The 23562-nt window shown below is 58.1% G+C and overlaps 1 protein-coding gene and 1 long non-coding RNA gene across 2 annotated transcripts; one reads left to right on the forward strand and one right to left on the reverse strand.

Annotated features, from left to right (window-relative positions):
* Positions 1-5645: 5645 nt before the first annotated feature.
* On the forward strand, positions 5646-6625 carry LOC149120158 (uncharacterized). The gene is made up of 2 exons (XR_016226693.1): positions 5646-5833; positions 6260-6625. It is a non-coding gene; the product is annotated as an uncharacterized LOC149120158 (long non-coding RNA).
* Positions 6626-10754: 4129 nt separating this feature from the next.
* Positions 10755-23283, reverse strand: SERPINA11 (serpin family A member 11). The gene is made up of 5 exons (XM_002723118.6): positions 23175-23283; positions 17400-18024; positions 15699-15972; positions 13014-13161; positions 10755-11086 (listed from the first exon to the last, which is right to left on the reverse strand). Exons 2-5 carry the CDS (start codon positions 18019-18021, stop codon positions 10883-10885), a joined length of 1248 nt encoding a protein of 415 aa, XP_002723164.1. The 5' UTR covers positions 18022-18024; positions 23175-23283; the 3' UTR covers positions 10755-10882.
* Positions 23284-23562: the final 279 nt, after the last annotated feature.

Here is a 23562-nt window from a genome sequence, read left to right on the forward strand (position 1 = left end):
GGTTGTTGCCAGGTCAATGGATACCACTGGGGTTACCTGGAGCAAGCTGGGTGGTGATCAGGAGCCTTCCTGCGGGTAGTCCCTCAATCAGCAACCCCCCCCCCATACACCCACCGTACAGGAAGTGGCTCAGAACCCTCTCCCCACTGCTCTCCCATACCCAACTCCGTCCTCTGCCTTCAGGGTCCCTGTCTTTCCCCTGAGCTGGCCAGGGGGATGCTTCCCCTGGAACTGCACCCTGGCTGCTCCCAGGGCAAGGAGCAGCTAGCTGTGGTGGAGCAGAGCCCTGACCCCCAAACGCTGTACCCCCATCTGCACAACAGCTCTCTCACGTGCTACACTGAGTGGACGGCAGGTGCCCCCTCTCCCCCTCTCCCCAAATGGGACTCGCAGCCCCTCCACCTGGGCCTGGGTCGTGCTGAGGGGCAGCCATGCTTCCCTGTCCCCTGCTGCTCTCCTCCTCTGCAGCTCTGGTTCTCTGGGGTTGCATCACCCAGGCCGTGCGTGCCTGACCACAGCTCTGGTCTCTGCCTGCCCGGGGGGAAGGAGGCCCCTGTGGTGTGGATGACAGGACCAGGAGGGGCTGGAGCTGAGGCAGGAAGGGCCCTGCCCTTTGCCAGGTGGACCCAGGTGGTTCTTGCTGGCCCAGGCAGTCCTGTGTGTCGCCTGCTGTGCCTGCCGTGTCCTGGCTCTGAGTCCCAGGCTGAGGCGCCCTGAGCTCTGAGCCCCGGCAGGGGGAACAGTGGCTTAGGCTTCCAGGAGTCCTATGAACAACGATGTCACCTTCGTGGTAGAATTCCAGGGCCAGCTGCAGAGAGAGGAGGCAGGGCCACCTCCAGGTGCCCAGCAGGAGCCAGGGAGGCTGGGAGGTCGAGTGTCCCAGGCCTGGCTGACAGCAGGACGTGGCGCTCGGCAGCCAGGTTTGGGTCCCTGCCCTTGAGGGCTTCGGGCTCCACCCTCAGGGCACCATCTACCCTGGGCACCGTCACTGGATGTATGGCTGGGAGGACCCGAGAAAGCGAGGCAGGAGAGACCCCCTGGAGAGGGACAGGGCACGTATGCGCAGGTGGGTGGGCCGGGTGCCCTGTGAGGAAACAGTGCCTCACTACTGGATTCTCCTGCAACTGTCGACGGCAGTAGCTGGGAGCAAGTGCATGCTGGGAAGTGCCAGTGGGCTGCATGTGAGCAGAGGGCTACTGGGAGACCCTGCCCCTGCACGGGCCCTGCCTAGAGATGGGGCCCAGGGGTGGGCTGGGGTCTGCAGCCAGGAAGGGAGTTGGGGGTCAGGCATGGGAGGGGCTCTGAGGCTGCTCTGGTGGAGAGGGTGGGCCTCAGGGCAGCCAGATCCACTGGCGGAGTTCCTGCGAGGGTGTGGGGTCTCCTGCTTCCAATTCTCCTCCTTGTTCAGCTGCAGAAAAATGAGGCAAATCCACGCAACGTGGCCATGCTGGGAGCAGAAGGCAGGAAAGACGCCTCGGGACGCTCTGAGATGAAGGCTCTGAGGTTCATTACAGCCAACCTCGCTTCTACTTGAACCTCACTCTTGAGGTTCTGGACCACGACAGCCAACAGGGACGTAAGCTCCCGGGGACCTCTCGTGCCCTGTGTAACTGTAGCTGTGATGTCCTTGTGGAAGGTCACCTTGGCCTTCCGGGGCAGGCAGGAGCACTGCTTGTGATGCTCACCCCTGCTGAGTTTTCCGGAAGCATCACTTGGTAGCATTGACCCCACGGCTGCCTCAGGGCAGTGGCGTCAGTGGCCGTGTTCCAGTGAGGGAGAGCAGGGGTGATAAGGCTCCTTCCGGAATGACCAGCAGTCCTGGGGCCCATTACAGGGAGCGCAGGCCCTACGTGGGTGGCTCCAGTTGCAGCGACAGAGTTTCTGGAACTTGCTCAATCCAGCTGAGCTGGAAGGGTTGTCCTTGATCTGGCTTTGTCATGCTGACTCTGAAGGCTTCTGTTTGCTTGGTTTTGAGAAGTCCCCGGCTGTTGTCATTGTCCAAAGCAGATCCCCAAACTGCCCCCGACGTGGGTCACGTCACTGTCTCCACCTGGCTGAGACCTGTCGGGTGACCGCTGCCCTCCTGATGGGCATGAGCTCCTAGGATCCCCTGCGCCAGGACCCAGCTCCTGGGCATGGGTGAGGGAGCCGAGGCCCAGGAAGCTGCCATGCGCTTACCAGGAGCGCAACCCCCCTTCCTCCCTCTCACTGTCCACACCCTCATCACGCTAGGACAGCTGGCAGTTAGTGAGGGCACAGCACACAGCAGATGCTTCTAGACTCTGCACACGGTGAGCTCATCTTAGCAACAAGCCTAGACAACTGCACTTACTCCCATTTCACACGCGAGACAACTGAGGTGCAGAGATCAAGTACCCCAGCTAGGTCACCGCGGGCTGGGAGGGGCTGGAGGGGAGATTCTCTTTCTTTGAATAACGATTTGTTTATTTGAAAGGCAGAGTTACAGAGCGAGAGGGAGAGACAGAGAGAGACTCTTCCATGTGCTCGTTCATTCCCCACATGGCTGGGGCAAGGGCAGGCCAAAACCAGGATCCTGAAACTCCATCTGGGTCTCCCACATGGCTGGCAGGGACTCTGCACTTGGGCCATCTTGCGCTGCCTTCTCAGGCTCATTAGTGGTAACCAGATGGGAAGTAGAGCAGCAGGGACTCCAAGTGGCACTCACATGGGATGGTGGCGTCCCTGGCGATGGTGGCATCACAGGGCCACCTCTGCAGAGGGAGCTTCTGACCAGGCCGTGGGACTCCAGGGCCCGGCAGCACCACCCCGGGTCAGGGGCTGCGTTTCTCCCATCCCTCCGCCTTAGTACTGCACACGAAGCAGGTAACGCAAGGCCACTTGGTGACCGGAGTTGATCCAGGAGAGCAGACATGGAGGCTTCTGTGTGCAGGGTAGGACTGGGAAAGCATTTAGGACCCTGAAAATCCGCATGGCGCGTGTGTCCTCTTAGCTAAAAGCACACGCGAGTTCCTCTGTTCTCTGAGCCACAAGCAAGACTGGGGAGAGAGGGTAGCAGGGCCTCATAGCCAGAGCCCCCAGCACAGCCGCACCCCTTCTAGAAGGGGCCAGAGCCAGGCCGGAGCTGTAACTACAAGCTGCCGTGGAGGGGGAGGGGTTGGCATCCTGCCCCACTGCCCCCTGCTCCTCTTCTCCCTGTGGCCCCTCCTCCGGCTCAGTCTGGTCAGTTTTGAACCTGTGACCTTGGCCTCCCTGCCCTGGAGCTGAGCAGCGAGATCCTAGCCAAAACAGCCCATTTTCTGAGCAGCCGCCAGCCGCCAGGCACTCCGTTACCAGCTGTCATGAGCTCTGTGACCCCGGCAGCTCTGCAGAAAGGCTTCTCACAGCTCCTCTGCAAGTGGGGTCGGGGGAGCCCACCCCTCCCCCACCTCCCTGCACCCCCGCGTTTTTGCTGAGGTCTCTTCCCTGGTGATCTTTCTCCCCTGGGGCGCTATGCACATGGGGTTAAATCCCGCGCCCTAAATGCACACCCGGGCACCACCCCTCTGAGCAGGACAGAGGGCAAATCCACCCACCCAGGAAGGCCCCTGGGGTCCTCAGTTCTGGGCACCATCTTGGTGAGAGGTCTCGCCTCTTCTAGAACGGCGTGCGGATGGGACAACGCAGGACGCCACTCTGCATCTGCCTGCTTGAGCACAGCTCCACGGCCCCGAGCCTCCTCTGAGCAGCTGCCCGCGTCTGCAGCACCCCGACGCCGCTCGCGGAAGAACGCCCAGGTCCACGTCGAGCAGGGCCACAGTCGGCCCATCTGCCGGCAGCAGCTGGCTCAGTGCCTGCTCGGGTGTCACGGTGTCAGGGTAAAAGGTGTGAATCTATTTTGGCTGCAGGGCAGAGCACGACACTCTGTGAGGTGTTCCTCCCTCCCTCTCTCTCCCTCCCTCCCTCCCTCTCCCTCTCTCCCCCTCCCTCCCCCTCTCTCTCCCTCTCTCCCTCTCTCTCCCTCTCTCTCTCTCTCCCTCTCTCTCCCCCTCTCTCCCTCTCTCTCCCTCTCTCTTCCTCTCTCTTCCTCTCTCTTCCTCTCTCTCCCTCTCTCTCCCTCTCTCTCCCCCTCTCTCCCTCTCTCTCCCTCTCTCTTCCTCTCTCTTCCTCTCTCTTCCTCTCTCTCCCTCTCTCTCCCTCTCTCTCCCCCTCTCTCCCTCTATCTCCCTCTCTCCCCCTCTCTCTCTCCTCCTCTCTCTCTCCCTCTCTCTCTCCCCCTCTCTCTCCCCTTCTCTCCCTCTATCTCCCTCTTTCTTCCTCTCTCTTCCTCTCTCTCCCTCTCTCTTCCCCTCTCCCTCTCTCTCTCTCCCTCTCTCTCTCCCTCTCTCTATCCCTCTCTCTCTTCTTCTCTCTCTCTCTTCTTCTTCTCTCTCTCTCTGCTCTGCCCTCCCCTTGCCCTGTTGTCTGGCAGGGGTTCCAGGAACCACGGGAGAGACCAACACCCAGGCTACCGTAAGCCATGGTGAGCCCGGAGCCTTGGCCTCCTCTCTCACCCGGGGTGGGGTGGTGCACTCCCAGAGAGGCGGTGGTGCCGGCCTGCAGCTCCATGTGCTGCCTCCCCTCCCCCCGCATTCTGGGAACTGAGCGGGTGCTGTCTTCCCATCGCCAGCAGGCAAGTACAAGTTCAATGATGTTGTGCAATGGCCGGGATCAGGAAAACAATTGGGCCAGGAGTATGGAGAGGAATCGATGATTTCCACTGTGGTGGCACCGACTCAGTGCCTGGGGTGTGTGACCGCCATGTCGCACAGCATTGAGCAACTGGGCAAACACCGGCCGTGTCCACACCGCCACTGGCCACAAGGCCTGCAGAGCAAACAAGAAGCATGGCGCTTTCTGGGCCCTGCACTTGTGGCCTCCACGGGGAACACGGGTTCCGACACTGGAAGTCGTGCATCTGGGTGGGAGGAACGGAGGAAGCAGGTGGGGGAGCGGCCCCCCCCCAGGGGCTCGCCAGGACACTCAAGGCCACGCCCACCAGGGCTGAGGGCAAAGGCCCTGCACACTCAGACATGTTACCCAGCCCCAACCCCCACGGGGCTTTCAGGGTGGGGGGCTCTCCTCCCTTTTACACAGCACTCTGGGAAAGTGATGGCCCGGACACTTCCTGGAGCACTGGGGACTTTGGGGACAGTCAGAGCCACGCCTGGTTCGCAGTGGACAAGTAACTTCACCCCTAGCGGCTTCTCAGTTCTCACCCGTACGTGGAGACAGAGTTCCAAGATCTGAGGCTGGTTAAGGTGGAACAAATGAATGCATGGAGAGGATGGGCATACAGTAGACACTCAATAAATGCCGCTTCCTTTCTCTTTCTTTTGTGCCCTTCTCTGTTGGTATTTTGGTTTGAACACTAAGAAGGAAGAGAGTAAAGCAGCTCACGGTACAGCCTGTGGGATAACAGCCTATACATACACAAAGTGGAACCTGTGCATGGAAGGTTCTGGAAGGAGACAAACCAGTGCTCCCCCAGAATGCGGATTTAGCAGTGGGGCCGCTGAGAGCTGTTCTCAGAGTCTCTTGTGCTCCTTGTGTCTGCACAGGATCAGGTGGCCTTCCGAAGGACAGGCAGCTTGTGTGCGTTGTGACCGAACAGAAGGTGCACCGTCTAAGCACGCAGTTTCCTTCAGGGTCTTCTAAGAAAGTGACCCCCAGGGAGCCCTGTTACCCAGATCTTCAGGAGGCGCCTGATGGAGTGGAGAAGCTTCCACGGCGGAGCCGGGCAGCGCGGGCTAGGACCTGCTCAGCGGCTTCCTGGCTGGGGGACCATGGGGCACGCTGGCATCGGGATTGTGCAAGGGGCCTTCTTCAAGCTTGGGTAAAATGCACGGGACAGAAGCTATGCACGGACTTCAGAAACATAAAGTTACCCTTTACTTCCGTTTTCCATGAACGTGCTGCTGCCAGGGCTGGGCGGAGAGCTGGGTGCGATGCCTGGGCGCGGTCTCCCTCGTGCGCGTGCGCAGCACTTGTCCTCCGCGCGTTGGGTTAGTTCGGTCTCCCGGGCAGCGCCGCCGGCGTTGCTGTGCGGTGGTGAGCGCGCTGTGTGTTCTCACTCTGCAGATGGGCAGCCAAGCGCTTCTCCGGGGTTTACGTGATCATCGGAGGGTTGCCCCGGAGACCCCCCAACATTCCCTGTTCTCTGGGTTTCATCACCACACGAACGTGGGGTACACTAGGGCCAGGCCACACTTTATTTAGCCTTGGCCCTGGTACAGCTCCTGGTTCACATGTCCTCTTGCAGTTTGCACCAGAGACGTGTCCTGGAGGTCTCCCTGGAGGTGGGAATCCCCATGGACTGGTTTCAAGCATGGCTCTGTTAGCCTCGTTGATATAGGAAGATCCTGGAATCCAACGTCGGTGCATCTAAAGAACACCTTTCAGGTGCAACCACAGTACCACCAAGGCCCCTGTTTAGTCCTAGACTTCATATTTAGTCACTGTAGAGGGTGGTCCCAGGGCACCAGGCAAGTCCCAAAGCTAAGGGCAGTGTAGTCTCCCAGCCATCTGGGGAGTGAAACAGTGGATGGAAGACCTCTCTCTCTCTCCCTCTGCCTCTGCCCCTCGGTTACTGTGCCTTTCAAATAAAATAAATAAATCTTTAAAAAAAGGAAATAATGGTTGTACAATTACCAGCCCCAGAGTGCATGCATGAGTGCACATATGGGTATGTATGTGTGCATTTGCGTGCACATGCATGTATGTATCTATGCATGTGTGCTTTAATGCATGTGCACCTGTGTGTACACACGTGTGTACATATATGTACAGCACACATGCACACGTGGACTTGTGTGTCATGTGTATGTATGTGTGTTATGTGTACGAGCATGTGTGCACGTTTGTGTGGGTGTTATGTGTGTACTGTCTGTGTGCACACGTGTGTGCATGTGTGTGCAGGTTTATTTTTTATTTAAAAGTCAGGTTTACACAGAGAGAGGAGAGGCTGAGAGAGAGAGAGAGGTCTTCCATCCACTGTTTCACTCCCCAGTTGGCTGTAATGGCTGGAACTGGGCCAATCTGAAGCCCGAAGCCAGGAGCTTCTTCCAGGTCTCCCACATGGGTGAGGGGCCAAGGACTTGGGCCATCTTCTACTGCTTTCCCAGGACACAGCAGAGAGCTGAATTGGAAGAGGAGCAGCCGGGACTTGAACTGGTGCCCATATGGGATACTGACGCTGCAGATGGTGGCTTTACCCGTATGTCACAGTGCTGCCCCAGAATGGAAATCTTAAAGCCTCATTTTACTAATGAGCTGAACAGCAAATCCTGGGCGTGCTGAGTGTGTGTCAGGCCCCTTGCCAACACTGCGTGTACTTTCTCTTGTTCAATCCCACAATCCTTGACATGGTTGCCACTGTCCTCTCCCTGTCACGGTAAAAGAGAGAAGCTCTGAGCCATCCAGCAACTGCGCACTTCGGCTCCTGGAATGCACACCGTGCGATCTGCCTGCACCACGGGAACCGGGGACGCCCGGGAACAGTTCCTAGGAAGCAGCGAGACAAGCAGGTTTGGACAGCGGGGCTTGGGGCTGCCGGACTCCCTGGGACAGGCGCGGGGGCAGGCGCTCAGCACCTGCTGCTCCAGGCCTTGAGGGGGAGGGCGGGGAGGGCCGCAGATGAACCTGGCACTCGGTATCCCCTGGAGCCACGCTGCCCTCTCCTCTTCAACTCCCTAGGCCCTTGCTGCTCACGCTCTCTCTCACACACACACACACATGTGTACACACACACACTCAATACACACACTCACACATATTCACACAAACATGCACACTCACACATGTGCGTGCACACACACCCACAAACACACACACAATGCATGTATGCACACACAGGCACACACTCACACAAACATGCATACACACCCATGCATGCACACACACACATAAGCACACATGTGTGTATGCATGCATGCACACACATGCATGCACACACTCACACTCACATACACCTACATGCACACACGCTCACATATGCACACACACAGACACTGCCGGGTGCGTCACTGTCAGTCACCTCCTGCACAACCACTCAACCAGGAAGTTCTAGCTGTGCTCACCTGGTCTGTGGTCAGCGGCGGCTCAGCTGGGGCCTCTGGCCTCACTCAGTTTGGACAGCGGCCTGGCGTCTGCCACGGCAATGGCTACCACCGAGCTGTGTGGCTGTATCTCTCAGCCAGTGTGGACTCATTCACACCGCAGATGGCGGGATCCTGACACAGCTCAACCTGAGACCTCTCCTCTGAACCCTCCTTTCAAGAAGATGTGTTTATCTATTTAGCTGTAAGCCCGAGTACAGGGGGGGCGGGGAGAGGACTTCCATCAGCTGGTTCGCTCCCCAAATGGCCACAGAAGTTGGGGCTGGGTCAGGCCAGAGTCAGGAGCCAGGATCTCCATCCGGGTCGCCCCCATGGGCAGCAAGGACTCAAGCCCTTGGGCCATCTTCTGCAGCTTCCCAGGTGCTTCAGCAGGGAGCTGGCTCACAAGTAGGCTCTGGCCCGAACCCTGCTTTGATCCACGTGGCTCCTTGGGGTGCCCGGATGCCCTGGGCAGGCTGACCTCTGGCTTTGTGGGACTTCCTTTCTTTTTCTTTTTTTTTTTTTTTTGACAGGCAGAGTGGACGTGAGAGAGAGAGAGAGACAGAGAGAAAGGTCTTCCTTTTGCCGTTGGTTCACCCTCCAATGGCCACTGCAGCTGGCGCGCTGCGGCCAGTGCACCGCGCTGATCCGATGGCAGGAACCAGGTACTTCTCCTGGTCTCCCATGGGGTGCAGGGCCCAAGCACTTGGGCCATCCTCCACTGCACTACTGGGCCACAGCAGAGAGCTGGCCTGGAAGAGGGGCAACCGGGACAGAATCCGGCGCCCCGACCGGGACTAGAACCCGGTGTGCCGGCGCCGCAAGGCGGAGGATTAGCCTAGTGAGCCGTGGCGCCGGCCGGGACTTCCTTTCCACACCCACTTGCTGCCAGCTGCACAGACCCCTCCCAGGTCGCCAGGTTTAGCAGGGAAAAATATGACACTCTGTTAACTTGAACATGAGACACACAACAGATGTTTTTAGTGTAACACCAATATTGCGTGGGATGTACTTACACTGAACGATTATTTGTTGTCAATCTAAAATTCAAGTTTACCTGGGAGCCCTGTCTTTCCCCTGGCACCTGTAGGCCACGGACTGTTTCTAGCGTGCATCAGTGGCCCTTGTCACCAGCAGGGGCAGGGCCAGCCCCGCAGGCTGGGCAGTGGCCGTGGGGCCCACATCTTTTCCTCTCACTGCCTCTCTCTACCGAAAGGCTTGTGCTGAGTCCTGGGGCTGAGCCTTCCCGGGAGCGGGGCACCTGGGCACTTCCCTCAAACAGAGTTCACCCTACCACAGAGGCATCATCACTTAACCCTGTAGTGGCCGGAACCTTTCATAGACGTTCCCGATCGGAGGCTCATGAGCTGCTCGTAGGGGACCCTTCTGTCTGTGGGAGCAGAGCCCCCGGGCTCTTCTCGCGGGCTCTCGCTCCTCATCCGTGCTTCACACTGTTCCAGTGGCTCAGTCACTTCCTGCCACCCCCATGTAAGTACAGGGGGAGTCGGTGCTGCCAGAGCCATGGAGGCAGGCTGGATCCCCTCTTCCCTACCTCCAGGGAGCGTGCTTGCTTCTGTACAGGGGCTGTGGCAAACACAACCCTTTCACTGCTTGCTGGCACATCTCCGTCTCACACCTTGTCCATCCCCCACCTGCCACTGGCTTCCTATTGTAGATCACCTGAGCGGTAGGATCCAAGATTTGGGTTGGGGTCTCAGGGATATGTCAGATGACCAAGGTTTTGTGAATGACCTTGGCTCAAGGTCACGGCCACCTGCATACCAAACCTTGGCCTCCTGCTGTTCTTTGGTGCCTTGCTCATACCTCACCCCTGGGAACTGGGAGAGGCAGGGCTGTGAATCCACGTGGGACAGGTGTCTCCAGCTCCCTGCCCTCCTGCAATCTTTGGAGCAGACTGCTATTTAACACCTCCGTGAATAAAGACCAAGCAAAACCCCTTCTCTCTGCTGCGGGGAGAGCCAGAGCGTATCGGCCCAGGGCATCTCACACAATGGCCAGCTCAGAAGGCCTTGGCGTGCCCATGGCATGCACCTGGGCCAAGGTCCCTTCTGCCTCTCCCACTAGTTTCAGAGGGACTTCAGATGGAGGGGCCCACTTGGAGGAGCTGCTGACCCCCTGCAAAGACTGCCTGGCCCAGTGGGGTCTGCCTTCCAAATTCACAGGGCTGCCCATGCTTCTGCCCGTGCCAGTCACCCTCCGTCTCCCTCTGTTTGAGGTCGCCCTGGGCTCCAATGCTCTCTTCCTGCCAATCTCCCTCGTGCCGGCCCATCCTGGTACCCGCCCTCTTCGTGGGGCGTGGTCTGCAGCCCTGGCTCCAGGCCCCGCCTCATCTCTAGGAGCTCTAGCCCCTGACGTCTGGGCCATGTCACCTCAGGACAGCCTCCCTGGGCTGCCGCTCCAGAGCAGCCACTGCACCGGTGTTCTCTGTGCTATTTGCGGGGCCTCTTACCCAAGGGACGCTCAGCAAACGTCTGCTGTAGTGGTGGCCGTGGTGGGCGTCTCCCAGGAGGCCATAACACAAGGGCTGCTGTTGTCTCTCCCTCTGCCAGCCAGCTGATGTCAGACGTGAGATGATTACAGCGTGCGTGCCTGTCCGGCCCTGGACGCTGGCCCCTCCCTTGGAAACACCACTCCCCGGCGTGCACAGAGCCCAAGGCCAGCTTTATTAGACTCCCTGCACTGGTGCAGCCCCGCGCCGCAGGCTGGCGCTGGCCTTCCATTTGGCAGGGGGAGAGATAAGCGAGTCAGCCCCTGGCCTCCCACCCCGGTCACCCTGCAGCCGGGTTGACGATCTTGCCCAGGAGCAGCAAGCTCTGTGTGGTGGTCTCCCAGAGGAGCAGCAGGAAGGGCCTGTTGAAATGCGAAGCCGGTGTCCCTGCTGCACTGAGGGCTGGGGGCTGGGAGAGGACGCCCGAGGCAGCCCCTGCCTCGGTGCCCTTCTCATTCATGTCCACCACCGCCTTGTGCGACACCTGGAAGCAGAGAGAAGAGGGACAGAGCCAGCATCAGTTCAGGGGACTGCAAGGGGCAGCTGCTGCCTTCTGCAGCACCAGAGAGGTGGAGACAGCGCCCCCTGGTGGGCCCCTGCAGCCCCGCCTGCCTCCTCCAGCCCCTTCTCTCCAAATTTCCCTCCTCCAGGTCCCCAGGGCTCGCCCTGACTGTGCCCATCACTCCAACGGGAGGCAAAGGGCCTGAGCAGAGCTGCCTGGGTGTGCCCCGGGCTGCAGAGGCCAGCGGCAGGTTCTACAAGCACTGCTCAAGCCCGGCTCACGTGGCACAGGCCAGGCTACCCCCTTCTGCTAGGAGCTGCACCTAGCGCCCCTGCATGTCAGGTCCTTGTCTTGCTCAGACCAAGTCACGGGCCCAGGCGAGCTCAGTGGAGCCAGGATGTCCGATGGGCTCAGCCCCCATCGCCTCCAGGCGAGGGACTCCTCCCTGGCCCCATCTCCCTTAAAAAATTCATAGATGTATTTGAGAGACAGAGATGCATATAAAGAGAGGGGGACAGAGAAAGCTGCCACCCACTGGTTCACTGTCCAGATGCCCACAAAAGCCGGGGCCAAGCTAAACCCAGGTGCCCAGGGCTCCATCTGACTTCCCCTCGAGCTGGCACCTGCTGCCTTCCGGGGTGTGCGTGAGCAGGGAGCTGGAATTGGCGGCAGAGGCAGGATCTGCATCCGGCGCTCTGATATGGGCTGGGGCGTCCCAGGCCACACGAGGCGCAGCAGTGACGCCTGCCCTGCTCCCTGCTCCCCTTTCTAGAACCGACCTTCGTGCAGTGCCCGGGAAGAAAGGACGCAGAAGCGGGATGGACATTGACCCTGCTGGCTCTCACTTCTGAGAAGGTAAACCCAGCAGTGGAAGTCGTCGTGAAAGGAATCCCTTCAAAAGCTAAACTACTTCTTTCATCAAGCATCCCAACGTATGCACACACACAGACAAGCACACGTGACCACACCGGTGCAGACACGCACACACACGCATGCACATGTGGACACACACACTTACGCATCACACACACACACACACACACGATCATCTCCCTATCATCAAGCCCTTGACTGTCTTTCCCAAATAAATGACAAAACACCTCTCTTAGGAAGCCCCTAACCGTGGCTCAAATGGGAACGTCGAACACCACCCTGAACCCCAAAGGGCAAGCAAACCTCGGGGCGAGGCCTTTGCTGCCTCTCGCTTGGAGACTGCATCACTCTTCCCAAACAGTCACTCTCCCCTCCCTTCAAGCCTTGCCCATTCCCCCACAGGACCGCGGGGGTGGGGGGACGCAGCCCCTCCTTGGTGACAGGGTCTTGATTAGGGGACCAGGGTTGGCCAATGACACGTGAATAGCCATGGCGTAGGTCCCAGGTGGGGAGAATGCTAGCAGCCCTAGCACATGTTTCCTTGTTTCCCCTGCCGTGGGAAGGGTGTGTCCCAAGTGGGGCCTCTCCTTTATCCCCTGTGAGAAGCAGATCTGTGGCCTAGGGCACTGCCTCGCCTCTGTCCTGGAAGAGGAACCGTGGAGAAGCAGTGAGCTATGGGGACTGCGCGGCTTGCTCACGCTCCACTGCCCTTGACAGTACAACAGTGGCAGGTGCAGCTACACAGCTGCCCTGGAGGCAGCACCAGGGATCAGACAAAGCCCTCCCTCCCCTGGGGAAATGCTCGCTCCATGGGTGTTTCCCAAGTGGACAGAATCCCCTATTCCTGCCCTGTAGGATGTGGAGGTCCAAAAGAAGGGGAGATGGACAGGGAGCCGTGCACGAAAAGTAAGCCTAGAAAGAGATGGCATGAAGGAAGCAACATGGGAAAGAGAACGGGGCACTTGACTCTCACACTCCTGTGTGGGAAGAGAAGGACCTGGTGCCCCAGCCGCACCATCCGCGTTCACCTCCTTACCCTGGAGAAGGTCGTGTTGAGCTGCCCCGTGATGCCCGACAAGTCAGCTTCCAGACCGAAGACGTTGGTGAGACCGATTTTGGGAAGGATCTCTTCCAGGTTATATGTTCCAGAAATTGAAAACCGTGGCAAATGCAAATCCAACAGACTGGAGATGGGGTGAGACAGAGACACTTCATTAAGTCTGCTCTGGGGGAGGGTCGTCTCCTGGCCTGAGGGCTGATTGGTGGTCTTCCCATGCCACTACCTGCACAGCAGGGCACCCCACTCCCCGGGCCCAGAGCGCCCTTCTCTCCGCACTCAGGGGAGGTCTGGCACACCTCTGTGTCTTCAGCGTCTTCATTGCTTTTATGCGGGGCTTTTGGGTGTCACGCACTGGCTGGACTGATCGAATCCCATAATGAGCATCAGCCGTAAATACTGCTACTGTGTTCCCATTTCCCTGCTTGGTTCACTGGCTCCACCTCTGAGCTGCATCCCGAGCCCATCTACTGGCAACCCTAGGACAAGCCACCATCGCCTCCCGCCTGCCGGAGCAAAGTGGTACAGCAAAGTGGTACGGGGTGGCCACTGCAGAGCTGTAGAGCCAGAGTGTCTGATGGGCTCAGCCCCCATCACCTCCGGGTGACCCTCGGCTCACCGCAGTCCTTGGGTAAAGTCAGACGCTGCTTCTGACCCCGAGCAGGTCTGTCCTTTCTTCGCTGGACTATTCTTCTCCTCAACTACTGTGGGGCACCCACGCGCCTGATGAGTTCCTAACCAACTTGGACACGGCTGCCTCTGTTGAATTCAGATTTGCAATTTGAATTCAGCCTAGAGAACTGCTGTCATGGCCAGGGTTACTCCCAGGCAGCATGGGAGCCCAGAGACTAAGAGAGGTGGAAGAACGCCTTGACTTATCTGAAACTGCCCCTGGCAGTGTGGGCGGGCCCCAGGCCATTGACTGGCAGACAGGGTGTCAAATTGAGTCTAATAGAGCAGAGTGTGGTAGAGTGCTGAACACCCAGTAGGTGTCGACACACAGTAGGCACTTAACAAACGTGAATGACTAATGAACAGGGTGCAGGGGACACGCTCTTCCAGGCAGCGACTTCCTGGAGGAAGCCTGGGCGAGTCGGAAGCTTCCGAGTCCGAAATCCTGGAGGGACACTGCGGCACTCCGCATCAGGACGATTTAGAAGCGTCACTTGGGTTGGTTTTGCTTTTGGAATTCAATGTGAGAAGAAGTGAGGGAAAATCTACTAGTCCAGAAGATTCTGTGACACTCTTCTGTCATGGCGAGAAAGAGTAGGGTCACCTCCAAGGAGCCGGAGACTGTGGGGCTGGGAGCAGCTGGAGCCAGCAGCCAGCAAAGGCTATGCAGAGCCCAGGCCCAGGGATAAGCCCGTACATCCTGGCCTCTTCCCCGGACCCAGTCTCTTTCGCTTGGTGCTTTAATCTCTGCCCAAATCCAAAACCCCCTCTCTCCATCCCTGGGACCACGTGTGGGTAGGACCCTCGAGAAGACCCCTGTGGGCATGAGCTGAGACTGTGCCTTCAGGGGGAGGATGGAGAGGGCCTTCGAGGGGCATTCGTGACCCCCTCCTGCATCTGGGTGGGTCCTGTGAGCGCTCTGGCCGACACATTATGGCAGAAGTGACACTGGGCTGAACTCTAGGCCCAGGCCTTCCTTCAGAGAGCGAGAGTGAGAACTTCCTGTCTTTTGCAGCACTTCCTTTCAGAGCCCCAAGCAGCCAGGCAGTAGCGGGGACCCTGGACTGCTGTGCCCGAGCCAGCCTGTGGAGACGCTGCACGGGGAGACAGGAGTCAGCTCAGCCCTGGCCTCTTCCGCCCGGGCAGCCCAGCCCAGCCCAGCCCAGCCAGGGACCCAGCCACCATCTTACCCCTGGGCCCCAGCTGAGCCCGGTCAACCCACAGAGAACCAAGAGACACGGTTGGCTCACATCGTGCCATTTGGGGGTTGTGTGTAATGAACAAGTGACAACGAGAGCTCAGGAGCCGGCATTAAACCAGAGCACCCCATAAAGGAAGCTGTACCCCAAGAAGAGGCCATCTCCTGCAGGGGGGGTAGGTGAACCAGGAGCTGCTGAATTGCGGTGACAAAGCCACAAGCGGGAAGCAGGGGAGATGCAGAGCAGCCTGGGGCGCACACAGAACGTGCACTGCGAGTTTTTTATGGGGCTCTTCTTGATATTTGATTTTTTAATGTTTGAATTAAAAAAGGAGGTGCCTTTCCACTCTCCCGAGGGTGTCACAATCATCCAGCCATTGACCTTGAGCTAATCTTTGTGGCTGCAGTTTGTTACACAGCTTCTGGTACGTCACTGTGATTGGGATAAAAAAGGAAGTGGGAGGGAAGGGGGCTGGGGTCAGGCAGACACTCAGGAAGGGAAGGGGTGATGACGGCCAGCGGCCAGGGGCACTCGCGTCCCGGGCTGAGCTCTCTGTAGACAGTGACACAGCTCATCCTCCAGGCACCCCAGCGAGGAGGTAGGGACTGTGCCCTTACTTTTATGGTTGGAAAATCCGAGGCCCAGAGTCGGGGGACAAAGCGGAAGATCACAGCAGGAGCAGAGGGCCGGGCGGCAGCCACAGCTGGACACTGCCCTCTGGGGACTAGAGCTGAGCCGGCCTGCTCAAGCTCCAGGGCGAGGTCCGCCTGAGCCCTCCGGCCCATGCACTCACCTGGGCAGGAAGAGCCGGCTCCACCTGCTCAGGGTCTCGGGCCGCAGAGCCGCCTCCACCTGCTCCATTTTCCCGGGGTCTGGGAGGACCAGCAGCAGCAGGGCGTTCCCGCTGTACTCAATCTGCAGGACGGTGCAAGCCAGCTCGGGGTCGTAGAGGAACCGGTGCATCTCCTTCTGGTGCATCATGGGGACGCGGACCGAGGTCCTCTCGTCCACAAAAAAGCTCTCCTTCTTCCGGGTCTGGTAGCGGTCGAAGGGATGCTTCCACTTGGCTTAGGACACAAAACCCGGAAAACTCTGAGAACTTGTTCCGGGAGAGCACGTCTGGACACACAGCCAGAAAGCCACACACCTGGGCGACTGACTTCCTCTTGGGAATGCAAGCATGAGGGAAGACGGAGCACAGATGCTCCCTGTCACTAAGCTCCTTCCAGTGGGAGGCGCTGTCTCTTACATCATCACAAAGAGAATAAGGAACAAGGCAACCATCTCCATGTTAGGAATGAGGAAACGGAGTCTTGGCGACTTAGTTAAGCAGCTCCATTTCACAGCCAGGGCGCCTGCAAGCAGCAGGTGCATCGTCTCTGCCCGGCCGCTCCCAGACCACAGCCTGCTGCACAGCAGTGCAAGAGCGTCTTCCTCACTAGCCCACCCCAAGTCCTCAGAGAACAAACTGGAGAAAGAACTCGGGCAACAAAGCGCAACATGAAACGCAGATGCTCAGGAATACATAACCTGCTGATTATGGCCACGTCTGCTTGTGTAGCGTCTTCTCTGTGTCTCTTCATCTGCCCCACTACAGCCCCCTGAGGGCGCTGGTGACAGGAGGAGGGGGCCAGTCACCCTGTCCCTCATGCCCACATCCCGCTGATGACCAAGATGCTACCCTGAAGCCAGAGCTGCAATCGCGGCCCCCCCTCATGCTCACCTTGGGCCACTTACAGAACCTCCTAACTGTCCCTCTTCTCCTCTCTCACTCCCACGCCTCTCTAAAGAATTTTCCAGACCACAGCCAGACTGATCTTTCTGAACAGATGTGAGTGCTTCATGCCACTGCTTAAAACTCCACAGTTCTAGGGCTGGCACTGAGGCACAGTGGGCTAAGCCTCCGCCTGCAGCGCCAACATCCCCTATGGGCACTGGTTCACATCCTGGCAGCTCCTATCCTGATCCTGCTCTCTGCCTGTGGCCTGGGAAAGCACAGGAAGTGGAAGACAGCCCAAGTCCTTGGGTCCCTGCATCCACGTGGCAGACCCAAAAGAAGCTCCTGGCTCCTGGCTTTGGATCAGCCAGCTCTGGCCGTTGCAGCCATTTAAAGTGAACCAGTGGATGGAAGACCTCTCTGTCTCTCCATCTCTCTGTAACTCTACCTCTCAAATAAATAAATACATTTTTAAAAAATCTTAACAAAACAACCCTGCAGTTCTGAGTGTCCCTGGATAGAGCCTTCGGTCCTCCGTCCAGCCCCTGCTTCCTCCACACTGCAGCCCCGGCACTCCCCTGGCTCCCCTGGGCTCCCTGCACCGTGACGGGCAAGGCACTGGCGAGACTGAATCCGAGTCAGTTCTCCGAATCTGCAGCGGCCTCTCTTCCCCTTGCACCTGTCCACTCGCTGCTTCCTCCCCACCCGCGTCTGCCCGCTGAGCGAGAGCACTTCCTTGCCCGGGAGGGGCAGGGCTCTGCGTGCGCGAGGCCTCACCTTTGAAGAAGATGTGGTTGAGGAGCACGGCGAGCGTGTCGTGGTGGAAGTCCTGCAGGCAGTCCTGCACTCGCCCGTACGTCTGCGTCCTCACGTAGTCGTTGATCTGCCTCCCCGTGCTGGTGGAGTCCGTGAAGTTGGCAGAAAAGGCGAACGCTCCGTACAGCTCCCTGGCGCTGTCCAGGAAGTGCTGCCGGGGCTTCAGCTGCTGGTCCAGGAACAAGGAGTTGCCCAGTTTTAGCTCAAGTTTGGGGCTGGGCAGCTGCAGGGTACGGATGAGGCTCTGGAAGCCCTGGTGGACATCGGCCTCAGGGGTCTCAGTGAGATTAAAGCCCAGGCCCTCCAGGACCTGGGCCGGGGCGTCGGGGCGGGCCCCGAGAGACAGCATGGCCAGGGTGCTGGCCATGCTCACCGGCGAGAAGAGGAGGTTCCCGGCCGTGTCTGCTGCGAGTCGCTTGTACAAACGCAAAGCGAAGCTGGTGATGGTGGGCGTGACTTTGAGGTAGGCAGGGGCGGGTTCTGAGAGCTGGCTGCTCAGGGCCGGGGCCACCGCCGGACTCTTATCTCCGTGGGCAGAGGCCGCAATCCCTGCACCCAGCAGCCACAGCCAGGCGGGCCCCATCCTCTGGGAACAAGATGGTGAACGCGTCACTCTTTTCCACAAACGACTTCATGGCTCCCCACTGATTATGCAATAAGCGCCACCCCTCAAACCGTACAGGGTGCTGTGGGGTGCACTGGGGGGCCAGGGGGTGGGGGAGGGCCTAGTACCCCGTCACTTCTTCCCAAGGCTTCAGCAAGCGCAGCACCCCTTCAGCTGCCCCACACGCCAGTGGGCACCCCTCCTCCTCCCTTGCTTTCTCTTTCCTTTCTTGGTTCCTTCCAGGAGTTATTTCAATCATTCACAACTCTCAAGGATCTGTCTGGTCCGAGAAGTGCCCTAGGGACTAAGTATCCAGAGGGGAGAAGGTAGCAGGGGCCGGCACTGCTCTGCGGTGCGTGAGCTGCCCATGGGAAGCCTGCATTCACATCCGAGTGTCTGATTGGAGTCCTGGCTGCTCCACTTTCAATCCGGCTTCCTGCTAATGAGCGCCCAGGGAGGCAGCGAGTGACGGCTCAAGTGCTTGGGTCCCTGCCTCCCAGATGGAGCTCCAGTCTCCCAGCTTTAGCCTGGCCACATCCAAGCTGTTGCAGGCATTTGGGGAGTGAACCAGCAGATAGAAGACCTGTCTGTCTGTCTGTCTGTCTGTCTCCCTCTCTGTCACTTTGCCTTTCATATAAAATATAAATACAGCCTAAAGAAGGAAGAGTGATTCCTGACTTCATAGAGACGAGAGCCAGCTTGGCTGGCACAGCGACCACATACGTGTGATTACACACAGACGAACGCCTTGAAGCAAGAGTCCTGGCCACTGTGACAGTGAGGGATGCTGGCCTCTTGCACCAAGGCTCGGTCATGAACTGTGACCTTGCCCATTATAAGGGAAGGATTGGAATCACTGAAGCTGAAGGGGGAGGGTGCCCGCTGCTTCTTGAGTCTTTCATTAGTGGACGTGATGACTGGGCACCCGGACCACGTGGAGAACGGACAGTGATGCAGTGATATGGGGGAAGCCCTGGAGAGGGTGGGTGACTCCGTCTCCATCGAGCCTTTGTCATCCAGAGCCGCAGACATTGCCACGTGCAGTGGCTGAAACCACTGAGGCACGGATGGAGGGACCATGTCTGTCCCTGGCTGAACTGTGCCTGGCCGAAGCCCATCAGCTGGCATCCCAAGCCCCAGGGCCTCCCACCGTGGTCTTGTTTGGAAACAGGGTCACCGCAGGTGTAATTAATCAGGAGGGACCAGGGGAGGTCCCCACAGCATGTGATGCGTGTCCTCGTCCAAAGGGGAAATTGGGGCACAGAGATGCCCACGGGGAGAGCGAAGATGCAGGCAGAGGGCCGGTGAGGCTGCGGCAGGCCAAGGAGCAGGTGGGCAGCAGGCCCCAGGCCTGGGAGCCAGGTCGGGAACGGACGCTCCCTCACACAACTCAGAAGGGACCAACCCTGCTGGCACCTTGGTCTTGGACTTTGAGCTCCAGAAACAGCTGTTGTGGAAGCCACTCAGTGTGTGGCACTTTGCTAAGGCAGCCCTTGCAAGCAAATGCGTATTCCTCCTGCGTTAAGGTGTAGAATGGGCCAGAGTAGCCTGGAGGGTGGCACGAGAGGAGCCCTGGGAACGGGACCCAGCCTGGGGGACCTGCAGGTGGACAGCACTCCTCTCTGCTCAGCCTGCCTGTGGCTAGCACCCTCCTTCCCTGCTCAGGGCCCTCTCCCATGGTGTCACACACATCTGCTTTGTCCCCTAGATCCTGGACGTCTTCAGTCAGGGCAGCATTGTCCTCCTGCTCCCCTGGCCATTGACCCTCCCGGTGTCCCCTGCCCGGTGGCTGACCACTGCTGGCCATGGGATCCTTGTTGCTAGCTTGTTCTGTAACATCTGTGGCTCGGAGCAGCTGGAGAACTGTTTGCCCAGCCAGTGGCTCCCAGGTCCCACGCTGTGGCAGCACAGGGGGAGAGGGTCGGTTTTGGCAGCTGGCCTACAGCCTGGGACATCCAAGTCCCCTGCCTGCAGCAAAGGCCAGGACCGGGAGGGATGCACGCGGCCTCGTTATCTGTTCTGTTGAAACGCGCTTGCTTGCTGGCCAAAGTACTTCGGGCACCCTTCAGGCCACGTCCTCCCTCCCCAGCATGGCTGGTGTGGGTCACTTAGATGCATCCTTTGGTGGAGAATCTGGAAGACGCAGGATGATTGAACAACTGGTCTAACCCTGCACAGGGACATGACTGTGATGGAACCCTTGCAGGGGTGTTCCAAGGATTCGCCACCCTTGCCTTCCTGCCGCACCCCCGAGGACGGCCAGAATCCAGCCCCAGTGACCAGCAAATCATGAGCCAGGGGCCTGGCTTTGAGCCAAGGCCGAGCGGTCATTCAGTGTTTGCGGCTGACCAAAGGTGTCTCCTTTTGCAAAAATGCAGATGACCGTGCTTGCTCTGGGTGCTGGAGCCCTTGACGGATTAAGTGGCAGGCAGTGTGGCGAGCCCTGGGCACGGCGGCAGGCTGGGACAGTTCCTCCCAGTTCTGCTGTGGTGGGGGAGTGATGATGCCTGGCCCCATTCTGAATTCCTTTCCTGAAAGATGCCAGCGGGGGGAGGGGGGCACTGGGAGCGCTCTCCATGGTGGGAAGCAGTCCTGTGAACTAAGGGCTCATTAAGTTGATGGGGATCTTAGATACTTCACATCACCGGGTCTCAAATGCGGGGGAAGGGGCAGGGGCAGCCGGGGCTGCTGCTGGTGCTTTCGTAGGTGAGACTTGGGTGCGGGAAGGTTCTGGAAGGCCCAGAGCATTCCCACGCAGTGCAGAATGCTTCTGCCCACAGGCCAGGAGAGTCCTTTTAGAGAAAGGCTGACTTTCAGTTATTGAATCTTTAGAAGGACCCTAAGACACAGGGGTTAGTGTGTGTCGTGTTGGGAGACAGAGGCTCGGGGTCGGGACCAGAGGCAGGAGTGGGACTCGAATTGCAGACCCCAGCCCAGCGCGACCTCCCCACCCAGGGTCCTGACAAGTCCTCTGCAGCTGCGTGCTGCTTGGCCCTGGGCTGCCCCTCCGTCTCGTCCTGCTTGCTGGTCTACCTCCTGGAATACTCGGGGTTCTTCTCTCCATGTTCATAAGGCCAAGTTTCTCATACACGGTTATGGAAACCTCAAGTTCCTAGTTTAAGATCTGGAGGAGGCAGTGCATGGCTATTTTTTGTTGTTTTTCAGGGGATTCACTTTGCACATCCCTACTGCCAAAGTGAGAGCGAGCGAGTGAGCGAGCGAGAGAGAGAGATCGGAAAGGCAGGTTCAGAGATTGAGAAAGACAGAGAGAGAGAGACAGAGTTGAGAAAGAGACACTGAGAGACACTGAGATGGAGAAAGACTGGGAGAGAAAGACTGAAAGAGAAGAAGGAGTACACGGGTTCTGTGTCCTGACTGGGTTTTGGGTGAAGCACAGTACCCAGAGTACTCACAGTACCCGCATTACTCAGGACACTCACAGGCATCAGTACCCACAGTACTCAGAGTACTCACAGGCACAGCACTCACAGTACCCATAGTACTGACAATACTCACAGGTACACAGTACCCAGAGCACTCACAGGCACAGCACTCAAAGTACCCATGGTACTGACAATACTCACAGGTACACAGTACTCAGAGTACTCACAGGCACAGCACTCACAGTACCCATGGTACTAACAGTATTCACAGGCACAGAGTACCCACAGTACCCAGAATACTCACAGTACCCACAGACACATTACTCACAGTACTCGCATTACTCAGGACACTCACAAACCCATGGTACTGACAATACTCAGGACACTCACAGACACAGCACTCACAGGCACAGGACTCGCGATCTTCACAGTACTCACAGACAGCCCTCGAAGTATTCACAGTGCTCACGGTACTTACAATACTCACAGGCACACAGAACACACAGTACTTGGGACACTCACAGGCACAGCACTCACAGAAATAGTACTCACAATACTCACAGCATTCACAGACACAGCCCTTGGAGTACTCACAGTACTGACAATACTCAGGCACACAGAACACACAGTACTCGGGACACTCACAGGCACAGCACTCATGATCTTCACAGCACTCATGGACACGACCCTTGCAGCACTCACAGTATTCATGGTACTGACAATACTCACAGGCACACAGTACACACAGTACACAGGACACTCATAGGCACAGTACTCATGCTCTTCAGAGCACTCACAGACACAGCCCTCAGAGTACTCACAGTGCTCACAGTACTGGCAATACTCACAGGCACACAGTACGCAGAGTACTCACAGCACCCACAGACACAGCACTCACAGTACTCATGATACTGACAATGCTCACAGGCACAGAGTAACCTCAGTACCCAGAGTACTCACAGCACCCACAGACACATTACTCACAGTACCCACATTACTCAGGACACTCACAGGCACTGTTCCTGTACTTGTAGTGTGTGCAAGCACTTACAGTACTCATAGCCACAGTACCCACATTACTCAGGACACTCACAAACCCATGGTACTGACAATACTCAGGACACTCACAGACACAGCACTCACAATCTTCACAGCACTCACAGATACAGCCCTCAAAGTACTCACAGTGCTCACAGTACTGGCAATGCTCACAGGCACACAGTACACACAGTACTCAGGACACCCACAGGCACAGGACTCACAGGCACAGCACTCACAGGTACAGCCCTGAGTACTCACAGTACCCATGGTACTGACAGTACTCACAGGCACACAGTACCCAGAGTACTCACAGTACCCACAGGCACAGGACTCACAGTACCCGCATTACTCAGGACACTCACAGGCACACAGTACCCACAGTACTCAGAGTACTCACAGGCACAGCACTCACAGTACCCATGGTACTGACAGTACTCACAGGCACAGAGTACCCAAGTACCCAGAATACTCACAGCACCCACAGACACATTACTCACAGTACCCACATTACTCAGGACACTCACAAACCCACGGTACTGACAATACTCAGGACAGCCACAGATACAGCACTCACAGTATTCATGGTACTGACAATACTCACAGGCACACAGTACACACAGTACTCAGGACACTCACAGGCACAGTACTCATAGGCACAGTACTCATGATCTTCACAGCACTCACAGACACAGCCCTCAGAATACTCACAGTGCTCACGGAGAAGCCCCTGAGTGGGCCAGGACCTGCAGCACTGCGTGGCCTCCAGCCGGCAGGACAGCGGGGTCAGAAGAGCACCGAGCTGGTCAATATTTGCCAGGGTGGTTCCAGAACTGCTGTGAGGGCAGTGCGGCAGACAGGAAGGGACCTGCACCCAGCCCTGCAGTGGCCACCGTCTGTCCCGCACACAGAAGGACAGTGGTGACGTGGGTGCTGCCCGGGGCCAAGGCTGGTCTGCTGCTGCATTGGGGACCCTGGGTGGCTCTCACCATGAGAACACTAGAGAGACTGGAGGGTCCCACTACAGAGGAGGAGTGCATCTCAGGACGTGGGTGGTGGGCACTCTCAGAGGACACCTGAGCCCACCCCGCCCAGCCCT

Source organism: Oryctolagus cuniculus, chromosome 20, assembly GCF_051225735.1.
Source record: "Oryctolagus cuniculus isolate XC-2025 breed Fujian yellow rabbit chromosome 20, ASM5122573v1, whole genome shotgun sequence".
NCBI classification, from domain to species: domain Eukaryota; kingdom Metazoa; phylum Chordata; class Mammalia; order Lagomorpha; family Leporidae; genus Oryctolagus; species Oryctolagus cuniculus.